This window comes from Dipodomys spectabilis, unplaced genomic scaffold (assembly GCF_019054845.1).
Source record: "Dipodomys spectabilis isolate Male_0828 unplaced genomic scaffold, ASM1905484v1 ptg000017l, whole genome shotgun sequence".
Classification (NCBI taxonomy): domain Eukaryota; kingdom Metazoa; phylum Chordata; class Mammalia; order Rodentia; family Heteromyidae; genus Dipodomys; species Dipodomys spectabilis.
Genome location: NW_024870694.1, coordinates 4,489,198 through 4,503,267, shown reverse-complemented (window position 1 = coordinate 4,503,267; position 14,070 = coordinate 4,489,198). Strand labels below are relative to the sequence as shown.

The 14,070-nt window shown below is 47.4% G+C and overlaps 1 protein-coding gene across 2 annotated transcripts in view; it reads right to left on the bottom strand.

Moving 5' to 3' along the window:
* Arhgap31 (Rho GTPase activating protein 31) overlaps positions 1 to 7,042 on the bottom strand; it is a 106,974-nt gene extending 99,932 nt beyond the window's left edge. For both annotated transcript variants that reach the window (XM_042667428.1, XM_042667429.1), the window contains exon 1: positions 6,768 to 7,042. In XM_042667428.1, coding sequence (XP_042523362.1) covers positions 6,768 to 6,867 — 100 coding nt within the window. In that variant the 5' untranslated portion in view covers positions 6,868 to 7,042. The remainder of the gene's footprint in view (positions 1 to 6,767) is intronic.
* Positions 7,043 to 14,070: the final 7,028 nt, after the last annotated feature.

Below are 14,070 nucleotides of genomic sequence, written 5' to 3'. Positions count from 1 at the left end.
CACATACGGACTCATTTATGGGAAAATGTGCTCTTACTTGTGTGCTTTCTCCTGTTGCGGTCTAAGACTATTCTTCCAGCTCTCCCTTGCCCAGCAGATGGCTCTGTGGGCTCCAGGTCTAGCAGGGGAGACAGGGAGCAAGTTTGCTAAGTGGCACTTAGCCCTGGGCTCCCTGAAGCTGGAAGGCATCTGGGTGGATGGATACCAGGGTGGGTACACAGGAAAGGGGAGGATTTAGGCTGTTTCTGTGGTCAAGGGGCTCCTGATCAACATCTGACAAATAGGCAGGAGGGAGACTGTCGTAGATGGAAGGAGGTGTTTCTCATACACAGATCTACAGTGCAGTTGCAGCCAGCCTCAGGTTTTAAATCTTTACCCACCTCTCCTGACTCTTCCCATTTCACTCCAAGTCAGAGGAGGGAAAACTCCTGTAAACCCAGCCTACAAGGCTCCGACGTTGTTTTCACAACCTCCACACCCAGGAACGGACGTTTTTTCTTGGTTCTCTGAGGCTGTGTCTCTCAGCTCTTCTTGTTTGCCAGTCCTTGAACTCAGGGCCCAGGCACTGTTCCTGAGCTTCTTTTTGCTCAAGGCTAGCACTGTACCACTTCAGCCACAGTGCTACTCTGGCCTTTTCTGTTTATGTGGTACTCACTGGAATCAAAGCCAGGGCTTCATGCATGCTAGGCAAGTACTCCACCACCAAGTCACATTCCCAGCCCCTCTCAGCATTTCTGAGGGCACTTGAGTTTCAAGTTGACATTTCACTTTTTCATACCTGTACGCTGATGTTCCACTCAAAGCAAATCTGGAGAATCCTTGCAAACTGACCTCATCATCAATATGGCAACCAATCTTGCTCTCTTCCCTATCTCCCTGGGTGTTGGCTAATGTCCCTGCAACTAATGTCTATATTCATTACTTATTTCACTAAAGTTTCATGCGGTCAGTCATAGAGGTCATGGTAGGCGAGTCCTGTGTATCATGATGGGAAGAGCTTTGCTCTACTAGCTCATTTAGTAGTACACATCAATCCTAACATCCCCATTTCATAAGAGAAGAAACAGGCTCAGAGAGGTTAAGTAACTTGTTCCAGGGCTGCTCATCAGGGGAAAGGCCAAATTAGGATTCTATCCTAGGCAGTGAGATTCCAGCAGTCCAACTGGGAGTCCTCAGCAATCAGGGACCAGAATGACTTCCAGAACTTCCCAAAGCTGAGACCCATAGGATGAGGAATGAGCCGAGAAAGGAGTAAAACCATGACATGCTAGCCAAGATGCTGGGAAGAAAACAACCAAGCCACAGAGAATACTTCTGCCTTTGTACTCCTTGCCGCATTAAATCTTATCTTGGACAAAAAGCATTTCCCTTCTCTGATAAGACCTTGCTCCTGTCTATGTTGGAGTATCTGATCTATGTAATCATAGATCAAAGTTTTTGCATTTTCCCCTTTGCTAACTTCAAAATGAAATGAGCTATTGGTTTCTGGCTGTGTATTTTTTTTCCCTTTTTCTTTTTTCTTTTCTTGATGCTACTACAGGGTGAACTCAGGGCCTTGCCCTTGATAGCATGCTCCCAGCCTTTTTTGCTTTAGTTAGTTTTAGGGTCTTATATTTGTGCTCAGGCCAGTCTGAACCGTAAACCTCCTATTTAAGCGTAGATGACAGGAATGTCTCACCAAGCCCAACAACTATCAGTTAAGATGGAGTATTTTTGTCCTAGACTGGTCTTAAACAATGATTCTCCCAATCTTCACATTCCAAGTAGCGGGGATTTTAGGCAGTAGGTATCACTGCACCCAACCCAAAACATTTCCTAAGTCTGGAGCTCACATTTTTTCTTCCATACTGTGTCTAACACCATGCCTTAATATTTGTTTACTGAGTGAATAAATAAATGTATAAACAATGAAATGGCTAAATGGAGTAATGTAATCCTTTAGCCTCAGAAATAAAACAGAACTATATCTAAAAATTCCCATTGTCTTGACCTTTGAAATAATAGAGTTAGTTAGTATTATATTTGCACTGGTCCTTTTATGTATATGTATGTGTGCTGGCACTTGGTTTTGAAGACAGGGTCTTGTGCTCTTGCTCGGCTTTTTCATTTAGCCCTTGAGCTACATCTCCAGTTCAGGTGTTAACTGGAGATAAGAATATCTCAGGTTCATCTGCCTGGGTTGGCTTTGAACTACTGTCCTTAGATCACAGCTTCCTAAATAGGTAGGAGAGGTATAAGCCACCCACGATACATTCATTTGTTAGGAACCTTCTGGCATCTCTCAAATAAAAAATATATATCTAAATATATACGCAGGGTGTATGTATGTATGTATGGTGTGTATTTGTTTATTTCTGGTGATGGTACTAGGGACTAAACTTAAGGCCTTGCACTTGTATGACTCGTGATCTACCACTTGAGACACACTTCCAGTCCTTTATGCTTTGGTTATTTTTCAGACAGTCTTGTGCTTTTGCACACTAATGTGTGCCTTAGCCTAAAATCCCATCACAGCCTTCCCTTACAGGCATGTGCCATTATGCCAGCCCCCCTCTTTCTCTCTCTCCCCTCCCCCCCTACACTGGGGGTACACTGAGGTACACTGGGTACCCGAATGGCCAAGGCTGTCTATCTGGGAGAATAGGTTCTGCAAACCCATGTGCTGCAGTGATTCTCCTCCCTTCCAATTAGATTTTGATGTAATTGGCCTGAGGAGAACCTGGGCATCGACATTTTTTTTTCTCGTGCTCCAGGTGACTCTGATATACCACCATCGTGGAGAGTGCAACTGGGCATTATCACTTTTTACCATGATGTGGGTACAAATGAACAGATATGACTTAAAAGGGTGAGAAAGTTCTTGGCCCTTAAAATGGGGCCAACCTGGAGGAAGAGGACAGTTCACCCTCTAACAGTCTCTAACTTGTCTTCTGGCTCCTGGGCTCAGCATCTCCAAGCTCTACTGGAAAGTTCAGAACACTGAGTCCATTGCAGGAGAGATAAAAAATGATCAGAAATGAACTCCAGCCTCAGAGGATTTCACCCACACCCTTCCCACCACAGTTAACAATATGATGTGGTTTTTAATCACACCACTCCAAGAAAAGCCCTTCATACACTGTAGAAGAAGAAAGAAGAAAAAGAGTGGTACACTCCTGTAATTTTAGCTACTCAGGAAGCTGAAACCTGTAGGATCAAGAGTCAGCCAACTTGGGCACAAAAGTCTTCAAGATTCCATCTCCAATTAACTAGCAGAATGCCAGACTGTAGGCATGGCTCGAATAGTAGAGTACCAGCTCTGAGCATGTAAAGAGAGAGCAAGTTCCAATGTGCGCACAAAAAAAAGAACTGAGTAGAAAAGAAAGAAAAGAAACTATATTCTTTTCAGCATCCACAGTAAGGAAAGGATGAATCTTCTCCCTCTATTCTTCCAGACAGGAAGAGAAAGCTAGCTGGTTCCCAGGGGGAAGCCGGGGGCTAGGCATTGTGCAGAGAGGAAGTGAGAGACTTCCAGGAGGCACTCTATGCTTTGCTGGGGTGCTCTCAGCAGGCCATAGAAAAGTGATTAAAGAAGACGAGCAGCACAGTAGCAGACATTTGCCTAGCATGCAGGAAGCCTCAAGTTTAATGGCCATCATTGACACAATTTGGATGTGTGGGTGGGGGGAGTTGTCCCTTTACATCAGGCTTACAGGATGCTGGATGATGAAAATAGGATCTGTAACTCGCAGCCCTGTGGATGTCTGAAAGACTTGCACAACTCTACGTGTGCGTGTGTGCATGCTCACGTTTTTAGAGTTGTTTGCTTGTTGTTGTTGTGATTTTTTAGCTTCCCAAAGACTAAGGATGACAACTGGTCGAAGTAATGTTTACTCTAAGCCAAATAAAACTTGTTTACTCACACACTCCATCCCACCAGATCTGTCCAACCGAAGGTCGCAGGAGTAGGTGCAGCACATTGCAGAAGTGGCTGACACACATCCTTTGTATTCAGCCTCCAGCTGCCCAGAGTGCAGCCACTGAAGGTGGTAACTTCTCCATACTCAGACAGCCCAAACACAGCAAACTGCCACCCACTTTGCCCTGCCTGGAAGCTTGGAGCTTTCTTCCTCTCTGCAAGTACAGGGGCTCTCTGTTTCCCTCTGTCTCTGGTCTTTCTTCAACTTTGTGCCCGCCAACTTGAACAGTTTTCCCTTGGCTCTACCAACATCCATTGCTACACCCTTAATCCCGAAAGCTCAGCGACCACCATCTTAGTCTGGAAAAGCCCCCTGGTTATCACCCTAGCTTGTTACAACATTCTGGAATGTTCTTCCAAAGTCTCTGGCAAAGTCTTTGCTCAGTTTTTTTCTCCCTAGGAAGAGTCTAGGTCTTGTCTACTAATACATGCTCTGCAAAAGGCCACGAGAATGCAAGATTGTTTTAGATTACAAGAAAAACCATTAGCACTGACTTCCTTTATCACTGTTACACTATAGCAAAAATATGAGAAAACTATCCTATGACGTTAACTATGGGAGAAAAAGCAATCCTAATTATTCTTATTTTTACTAACAACTTATCATGCATGCCTAATTTCCACCTAGCATGATAACTGCTTGTGGACCATGAAGCAGATCTTATTTTGAACTCTATTCAGCTATGTTCAATCTTGAAAAGTTAGCTAGTCGGAGGACAGAGCTGTCTGCTTTCAATTTAGGGGGAAAAAATCATTAGAAGAGAATGTTGGCTTCGACAGAAAGAGAAAAGCAAGGTAGTCTATGAAGTCAAGGCCATCTTCAGCCTTCACAATTAACTATATCACCTGAGAAAAGGCAACTTACATCTCTGAGCTTCTCCTCCAGCACTATGTTCTGGCTTCCCTTTCTTTAGCTCATGCTGGGGCTCAGACCCAGGACCTGTGCACGCTAGATAATCACTCTTGCTACTAGAGTTATGCTCTGGGCCCCACATTTTCCTTAAGTAGTAGTTCCCTTCCTTTTAAATTTTATCTTCTAAAGGAAACACACAGAAGCCCCAAATATAGAGCAAGATGAAGAAGAGCTTCCTAAGGGCCCCTCTGGGGTATCTTCAGAGAGCTCTGGGGTTCTGTATTCTGCTCTGATTTAAGATTTTGTAAGAATGGGGCAGGGCTGGCATGCCTCCTTATGCAATTCTCACAGTTCTGGAGCAAGGGCCCAGAATAACATGGCAGGAGGCAACCTCCTAGGAGCAACTCTAGTGAACCTGAATGGTACCCTGAAGACCCCTGCGGAAACAGGTGGCGAGAAACATTTCAAACTTTCTTCTACAGCAGTTAAGGCATATAAGTTGGAATATCCTCACATTCAAAAGAGCTCAGCCCAAGTGATTTTTCTTTAATTCCAAATCGACCACTCAAGATTGTTGGTGAAGAATTCAACAAATAATAACTCCAGTTATGCCTCTATTTCAAAGAGGCAGTTTATAAACCTGTGGTTGCCCATGCTCTAAAATACTAAGCCGTTCGTCCTAATGACACAGCAGTCCCTGAACTCTGGAATACCACAGGACATCAGGCCACTGCAAATTACTAGGGGTGCTGAGTCTTCAAAAAGGGGAAGGAAGACAAAAGCACTGCACTGTTTTTTTTGAGATGCATATTTGATATGGACGAATGGAATCTCTTTTTTTTTTTCAGATTATTTTCCCCGAGGCAGAATTATTCTGCACAGTTACCCAGCCTGTAAGTTTCCCCTTTGTTGTATCTATCTATGTATAAACACACAGCCCATGTGGAGGGCTATTTTCTCTCTCCCTGAAGCCTGGGAAGACAAGGCCTTTTTGTCACGGGTAAGTGCAGGGTTAGTCAACCTTACAAAAGGAGTCATTTAATGCTCAATTTCCCCAACTTTCCTATGATTAAAAAACTTCTAACCTCAAACGCAGTTATTGTATGTGAGATAGTTTTTTTTTCTCTCTCTCTCCCCCAACAAATGTTTAAATTGTCTCCACTAGGCTGCATTCTGGTTTTTCTTTTTTTCTTTTTTCCAAGTTGACCTTGAAAACTGAGACTTTCTCTTTTTTTCTCTTATGAACCCTAAACTATTTCAAAAATCGAAGCCCTCTGACCTTTTTTTTTAAACACACACACACACACACAAACATCTTGCCTCACATAGCAAATGCTAGACTGAACGCCAGAAGAAGGTAAAAGGGTCTAGGGGTGGGGGCGGGGGTCCGCTATATATCTGGCATGGGCTCAGAAATTCAGAAAATGTTGGTGCAACCCCCCCCCCCGCCCCCCAGCAGGATCCCCACTCCACCCCAGCCCCCACGGCCCTCCAGCTCGTTCATGTTGTAAAAAGGCTGTGAACTGATGAATCCAGAGGGACGCAGAAGGCGGTCACCAGGGTGTGCACTGTGGAAAGTCCACAGGAGGACCCAGCCACACAGGTCCCGTCTCACCCCTCCCTTCCAACACCCCAGATTTAAGGACAGGGCCTCTGGCGGGTCCGGAATGGGGTCAGTTAAACTTGTCGCGACACTTGCCCACGCCAGAACTGACAGCCGCTGGGTGTCAGGGTGGCCCCACCGCCGGCCGCACCTTAAGAACCCAGTGTGTTCTTTAAAAAAAATAAAAGTACAACGCGCGAGCGCACAAGCCTGGAATACATTAACTCACGAACTGAATCCCACACACCCCAGGAGAATCCTCCGCTGTCTCAGACAAAAAGAAGAGAGCAGAGAGGAGGGCGAGGGCGGGACGGGGACCGGGACGGGGTCTGGGACGGCCCAAGGCACCTTACCATCCTGTCCCGAGCTCTCCAGGTACTCCGTGAGGTCACAGCCGAACGCACCGCTGGCTCCCTTTCGTTTCAGCTTCTGCTTGGCACCCTTGTTCTTCATGAGTTAGTCCCAGAGGCTGCCCCTCCGTCCTCGCCCTCCCTCTGCTCGGCACCGCGTGGACGATGGTCTCGGGGAGAGGGAGGTGGGGGGGGGAAGGGTTGTCAGATCCCTGACGGCAGCCTGGCGGTGGGGGTCCGCATGGATCACCGCGAGGACAGCGGCGGGGACCGGGGCGCGGGAGCACAGAATCCCCCCCGCGGGACCGCTCGGCCCCCCGGGGTCTCCACGCGCGCGCGAGTCAGGGCGCGGCGGGGCGCGCACGGCCGCAGTCCAACCGAGCCGGCGGGCGATCCACCCAACCCGGTGCGTGCGCCCCCCTGCTGCGCCCGCGCCGCCGTGCGGTGCCGGAGGCCGCTCGCCCCGGGGAGTTGTCACTTCCTCACCGGGAGTCCCCGGGACTTCCAGACGCTCCGTCCGGCGGCGGCGGCGGCGCGCGAAGTCTTCGGGTCGTTCCTTCCTCCTCTCCGCCTTTGTGGGTGTCCCGGAGAGGCAAGCGGGGCGAGGGGACAGCCCCGGGGGCTGCGCTGCGTCCTGCTGCCCTGGGCCCCGCCTGTCTCGTCTTCAGACGGCTTGGCCAACGCCAAAAGCCAGCATCCTGTCTCCTGCGCCCGCCCTCGCGCCTTCTCTCTCCTCTCTCTCTCTCTCTCTCTCTCTCTCTCTCTCTCTCTCTTCTTTTTTTTCCTGTCTTACAAATCCGAGGATCATCCAGCTCAGGAAACGCTGGAAGGAAGTTAGCTCGGGGAGGGGGGGGAGCGGAGGGTGGAAAGTTTTGGCCGCCTCGGAGCTGGAGTGTGCGGAGCGGGAGGAAGTAGGTGGGTGGGTTGAGAAGTGCGGACTGGGGAGGGATCAAGCTCTCCTGAGGCCAGCCCGTGCCTCTGGAGAGATAGGTCGGGGCCGCCTCGGAGGAAATCGCTGCTCTCCCGGGAGGGGGTTGGGGAGGGGTTGGGGTGACGGGCACCCGCAGTCGCCCCGCCGCTTCCTGCCCCGCCGTGGGCTCCCTACCAGAGGACGGGAGGGCGTTCCGCGGGGAGCGCGCGGGACGGGGCGCGCGCGCGCGCGCACCGACGCACCCGCCTTGTCAATCCCATCCTTGACACTTTCTATTTCGGGGTCCGCCTTTCTCCTCCACAGACACTTAAGGGTAAGTGACAGGAACAAAGACAGGGACCCTCTCCCCCCCCCTCCCGCCCCCTGCTCTCCTCCCACTCCAGGCAGGCTGAGGATCTTGACAAGCCGCGAGGGGTGGGGATGGGGTTACACTGGGCACTCCCCATCTCCTTCTTGTGGGTGGGGGGAAGTCCACGTACCCCAATTCACCTCCTCCCCACCCCCGCCCCACAGGCTTCCCTCTCTCCCACACCGAGGTAAGCATACCCCTGGGCCACAGAGGCTGCGGCTGCAGCTTCGTAACCATGGCCTCAGGAAGTCAGATTTCTGGTTACAGATTCCTGCACACACACACACGCACACACACACACAGAGTATTACGAAGGGTGCACATGGAGGTGATTCTAGGGCACAGCCCCGCATTTAAGAGGCCTCGGGTATATTAGTGTAATGTAGAAAACAGCCATCTCCCGAGCTGCTTTATAGTCAGGAGGTCATGTTTTTCCTTCTCTACTTAGGTTTGAAATTCCTTGACTTCTGTGTACTCAGCACACAGCAAGCACTCGAATTCTTGTGATTTAACCGTTTGAGGAGTACATTAAAACTTCCTGTATATATTCAAATCCATATTTAGGCTTTGGAGAGTTGGACTGCTGACAGCAACTGCATGTATAGTTACTGATCCTTTTACATTCATCTTCATCTCACCCGGACAGTTTGTGAACTCTGACCCCTGACCTGATAGCCAACCTACCAAATCTGGCCTACAGATGTGCTTAAGTGGGAAAATAATAATATTAATATCCAACATTAAAGAGTTCAGTTTTTTGGTTTTGTTTTTTTTTACAAAAGCAATATGGTTTACTGCCTTCTCTTGCAAAAAGGAAGCTCTGGTTATTCCACCAGGGTGTTCCCAAGTGGCAAAGATCACAAATGCCAAGTCCTGACAATCCTGTGGAGACCCCCTCTTTGGAGATGAACCTTCCAAGAGTGCGGCTCCTACTGCCTGCCTTTCTTTGCCCTCTGCTTCTGCCTGGCCTTTGGAGCCTCTGGGATGTGTACCTGAAATTCCAAGCTTGGGGTATAGGCTCTCTCCTTTCTTCCCTTTAGTTTTCATCTGACTCTTAGTGACACCCAGTATTTTCCCAGTCATCTTGGCTAGACATCTTAGAGTAACCATTGACTCATTTCTCTCCTTCCACCCTCATTTCCAAGCTAGCCCTGCCCAGTCTGATGAAGCCTTCAAAATGCCTCTCGGTTGGGGGTGGTTCTTCACTGGTCAGCTGAGAGAACTCATCCACCCCTCAACTAGAATAACCCACAGTGGGATTCACAGAATCTACCCTTCCTTCTTCTCTTATCCTAGGTACCAGAGGCCCAATGTTCTTCCTGAAGTATTTCTTTTGAGAATCTGCCCATTTCCTGCTCTCTGAAATTTCTGACCATTTTCTAAGTTGCTTAGAGAATCCAGCAGAATGTTTAATATAAGCTGCTTGGAGAGTCCAGCAGTATGTTTAACAAAATGATTTGCTTCTCCTGTTATTTATAGAGAAGCCTTTCCATATGGAACTATAATTATCCCTACTCACATTTGTTTAGGAGTTTACTTTAGCAAGGACTTTCATATTTTCCTACTTGTCTTTCTCTATGTTTACTGGAATCAGATTCTTTTTCTTTTAATAATAAAAAGAAAAGAGTAGGAGAAACTCAGGTGTAGGCTCCAGTTCTTTCATTGGGCTGCAAATTTCCTAGGATGCAAGATTACATGGAGATAGTATAGGGACATTGATTGAAGGAATAAATAAGTGATTGGGCCATAATACAAATAAGGCCTGGTGCAAATTGACTAGAATTCTGCCCATAGGGGTAAAGAATTTTATGACAGTCTGCATTATCTCTTATCTGCACCTGTTGAGGTCAGAGGACTATTGAAATATTTACCTGCTCTTTTAATCACCAGGGATGTAATCGCTGTAAATACAGAAGACAGAGCAGATATTGGAGGTGGGGGTCTTGGAGGCACTTATGATTATAAGAACCTAATAGATAAGAAGTCAATTTGAGCTGGGTGCCGGTGGCTCACACCTGTAATCCTAGCTACTCAGGAGGCTGAGATCTGAGGATCGGAGTTCAAAGCCAGCCTAGGCAGGAAAGTCCGTGAGACTATCTCCAATAAACCACTAGAAAACCGGAAGTGGCACTGTGGCTCCAAGGGTAGAGCGCTCACCTTGAGCTGAAGAGTGTAGGGACAGTTCCCAAACCCAGAGCTTAAACCCCACGACCAACCAAAAAATAAAAACAAAAAAAAGAAATGAGAGAGAACGAATGAGAACCAGAACCAGTGTCCATCCTGACCCAGATACCTTCCAGTGCTCTTCCATTTGAAGCCAGCATTGCTTCAGAAGGGCTTCTGGGGACAAGCAGGTGCCCTGGTAAAAACAGAGAACAGGCAAGGCAGGGACAGATCTATAAGGATCTCTCTCTTGAGCTCTCATTGTATCTTTTAGTTCTCTTTTTCCTAGAGTTGTAAAACTGTATTCAGAGGGAGAAGTATCACATACTATTGCACACATACAGCAAACATTACACACACACACAGAGACATATATATACACACCACAGATATTATACATACATTACACACATATCACACAGAGAGATAATGCTTTACACCCTCACTTTCCCAACTGAGAACATAATTAAACTTCTTTGCCATCAACTAGGAGTTTGGGAGAGAAGAGAATAGTTAAAAATATTATATTAAGCTGGGCGCTGGTGGCTCACGCCTGTAATCCTAGCTACTCAGGAGGCTGAGATCTGAGGATCGCGGTTCAAAGCCAGCCCGGGCAGGAGAGACCGTGAGACTCATATCTCCAATAAACCACCAGAAAACCGGAAGTGGCGCTGTAGCTCAAGTGGTAGAGCGCTCGCCTTGAGCTGAAGAGCTGAGGGACAGCGCCAAGGCCCAGAGTTCAAGCCCCACGACCGACAAAAAAAAAAAAAAAAATATTATATTAAGCTGGGCACTGGAGGCTCACATCTGTAATCCTAGCTACTCAAGAGGTTGAGATCTGAGGATCATGGTTCAAAGCCAGTTCAGGCAGAAAAGTTCATAAAACTATTATTTCCAGTTAACCAACAGAAAACCAGAAGTGGCGCTGTGGCTTAAAGTAGTAGAGCACTAGACTTGAGCAAAAGAGCTCAGGAACGGTGCCCAGGCCCCAAGTTCAAGCCCCACTACCAACAAAACCCAGAAAACAAAAAGCCTATATTATAAATGAAGTCTTACTTTAGCAAGTAAGAACTTAAATGGATCAGTCTTCTATCTTCTAGACTCAGAATGATATTGGAGAGAATAGAGATTAAAATGACTCCAGGGTTATAAGACTATTGTCTGGAAGGGAGGAAAACTAATCTTTGCAAAACAAAAACCAACTACCTCTCTCCACATCAAAGAACATGTCTTCCGGGAGGAAATGTCCTTTGATGATACAAAATATAGGGCTGAGGTGCATACCAGTGGCTCATGTGTTTGTAGTCCTGACTACTTGGGAGGCTGAGATCTGGAGGATCTAGGTCCCAGACCAACCAGAAGCAGAAAAGTTCACAAGATACCTTCTTTACCCAGAGCTCACACCAATTGCCTGCCTGTCAACCCGGCTACAAGGGGAAGTCTAAAATAGATTGCAGCCCTGGCTCATACCAGGGCAGGAAGCAAGACCCTATCGCAAAAATAACCATGACACAAAAAAGGGGCTAGACTTGGTGATAGAACACCCAAGTGCAAGGTCCTGAGTCCAAACCCCAGAACTGACACACACACACACACACACACACACACACACACACACACACACACACGACGAGGTAGAAGCTGACAGGTTAGAATGAGAGATGAATTATCTGCACATAGTATTTGAAGTTATTTGTGAAATAAGATTTATTTATTTATTTATTTAAGCCTGAGGCTTGAACTCTGGGCCTGGGTGCTGTTCAAGAGCTCCATTTTGCTCATGGCTAGCATTCTACCACTTGAGCCAGCCACAGTACTACTACTGGCTTTTTCAGTGAAATTAATTGAAGATAAGAGTCTCACACATTTTCCTGCCCAGGCAGGCATTGAACCACAATCCTCAGACCTCAGTTTCCTAAGTAGCCAGGATTACAAATATAAGCCACAGGCATTGGCTTGAAATAAGTTTTTTATCATCAATATTTTAGTTCTACTCTTAATTTACTTCGTGAGATCTTTCATGTTCTACTGAACGTTAAGCAAGCAAACAAACACACATAACATGTGAGCCCTATGCACAGTTGTGGCATTAAATTGAGTCTTGAGTAACCCAGACACGAACAAACCAGACAGTACAGGGCCCCCTTGTCCCATTCCACCATGGGTATTGAAGGTTGCCAAATAGCAGCAGGACACTTCCTTCCTGGAGCCACGTGGGGGCGAAGACTACTTCACAAGGTCAGGCAGGGAGCCAGAACTTCAGCAAACCACTGTTATGCCCAGCGCTGACCCTGCACAGGGCCTAGCCTCAAGCACTTAAGTCAGAATTTGGGCCCACTTGGATTGAGGCCACTGTTCAGTGGAGCAGGATAAAAGATTGAGGGGTCAGAGAGGGTCCTATAGGCAGCTTCCCAGAAGCCTTGCAGGGTGTGTCCTGAGGATCTGGTGGCAATAGGTTAGGGGGGGGAGGGAGGGAGGGAGGGGGGAGGAGGGAGGGAGGGGAAGGGTCCCTGAATAGCAGGGTTTAAGACGATTTCTTTGGAGAGAAACCCCTCGGTTCTTTATGGAACCTGGGAGCCCTCTGGCATCCAGAAGACTAACTTGTCTATCTGACTTAATTCAGCACTTCTGGCTTGCTTTTGTTACTTCAATTCTGTCTCTCCTCCCCCTCACCCCAATCTTCCCCTTCTGTTCTGCTACACATTGGGCACGTTGCCTTTGTTTTTATGACATGGAGAAAGAAAACCATGGAAGACTCAGAACCTCGCTCCTGAGCTCCCTGTCCATCTGTCTGCCTCCAGGGCCTCTACACACTGGAGCAAGCCATTTTCTTAGGTGGGTGGGGACCTGCCCCCGCCCCGTTCATTGTGTTCCATAATTTCCTGTACACTGCCTGTAACCCTTTACCACTCTGCCAGGCGCCTTTTAACACAAAAGGGAGGGGGGAGGTGAAGGGAGGGCTGAGGAAAAACATCCCTATAAATAGCCCTCTTGAACAAAATTGTTTTCCCAATACACAGTTTGTTGTTAGGCCTTGACGCCCCATAATCTTCCTCCTCTTCCTCCACGCTCTCCTCCCCTTCCATGATAGTCTTCCTCTCCCCATCAGCCTTTTCCCCTTCAGAGCTTACTGGGAGATGCTGGCTATTAGGATCCCCACAGGCTGTTCCAAGCCCTGGCACACAGTCTAGGGGCTCAAGCAGACCTGGGACCCCAGGCTGTCTGTACTAGTTATTTGTTCCTTGACCTTGGGTGGGCAGATGACTTCACATCTTTGAACATCAGTTTCCACATCTAAATAGGGGTGATAATAGCCACTTTGTGAGGCATTGCTGTAAGGATTAAGTAAGGTAGTGAAAATGTGGAGCACTTAGCCTGTACCTAGGCTGGGTAGAGAAACAAGGGTGATTTTTATTACCTTTACATGGAGCAACTCTTCTGTTTTCTCCATTATCCAACAGTTTCTTGGTATTCTTTTTCCAAGTTTCCATCCTGGTTTCCGTCTCACATAAAGCAATTTATAAGACTTTAAGATGTATGTATGTATGCATGTATGTATATAAACATATTTTTTAGTACCTTGCCCAGTTCCAACATGGTTTAAGGAGATTTGCTTTGTATTTAAGTGGTTAGAACTGGAAAAATATTTCTAAAAGATTGCCTCTTGCCAGGTGCCGGTGGATCACGCCTGTAATCCTAGCTAACCAGGAGGCTGAGATCTGAGGATCGCAGTTCAAAGCCAGCCTGGGCAGGAAAGTGTGTGAGACAGTTATCTCTAATAAACCACTACAAAACCAGAAGTGGTGCTGTGGCTCAAGCGGTAGAGCACTTGCCTTGAGCTGAAGAGCTGAGGGATAGCGCTC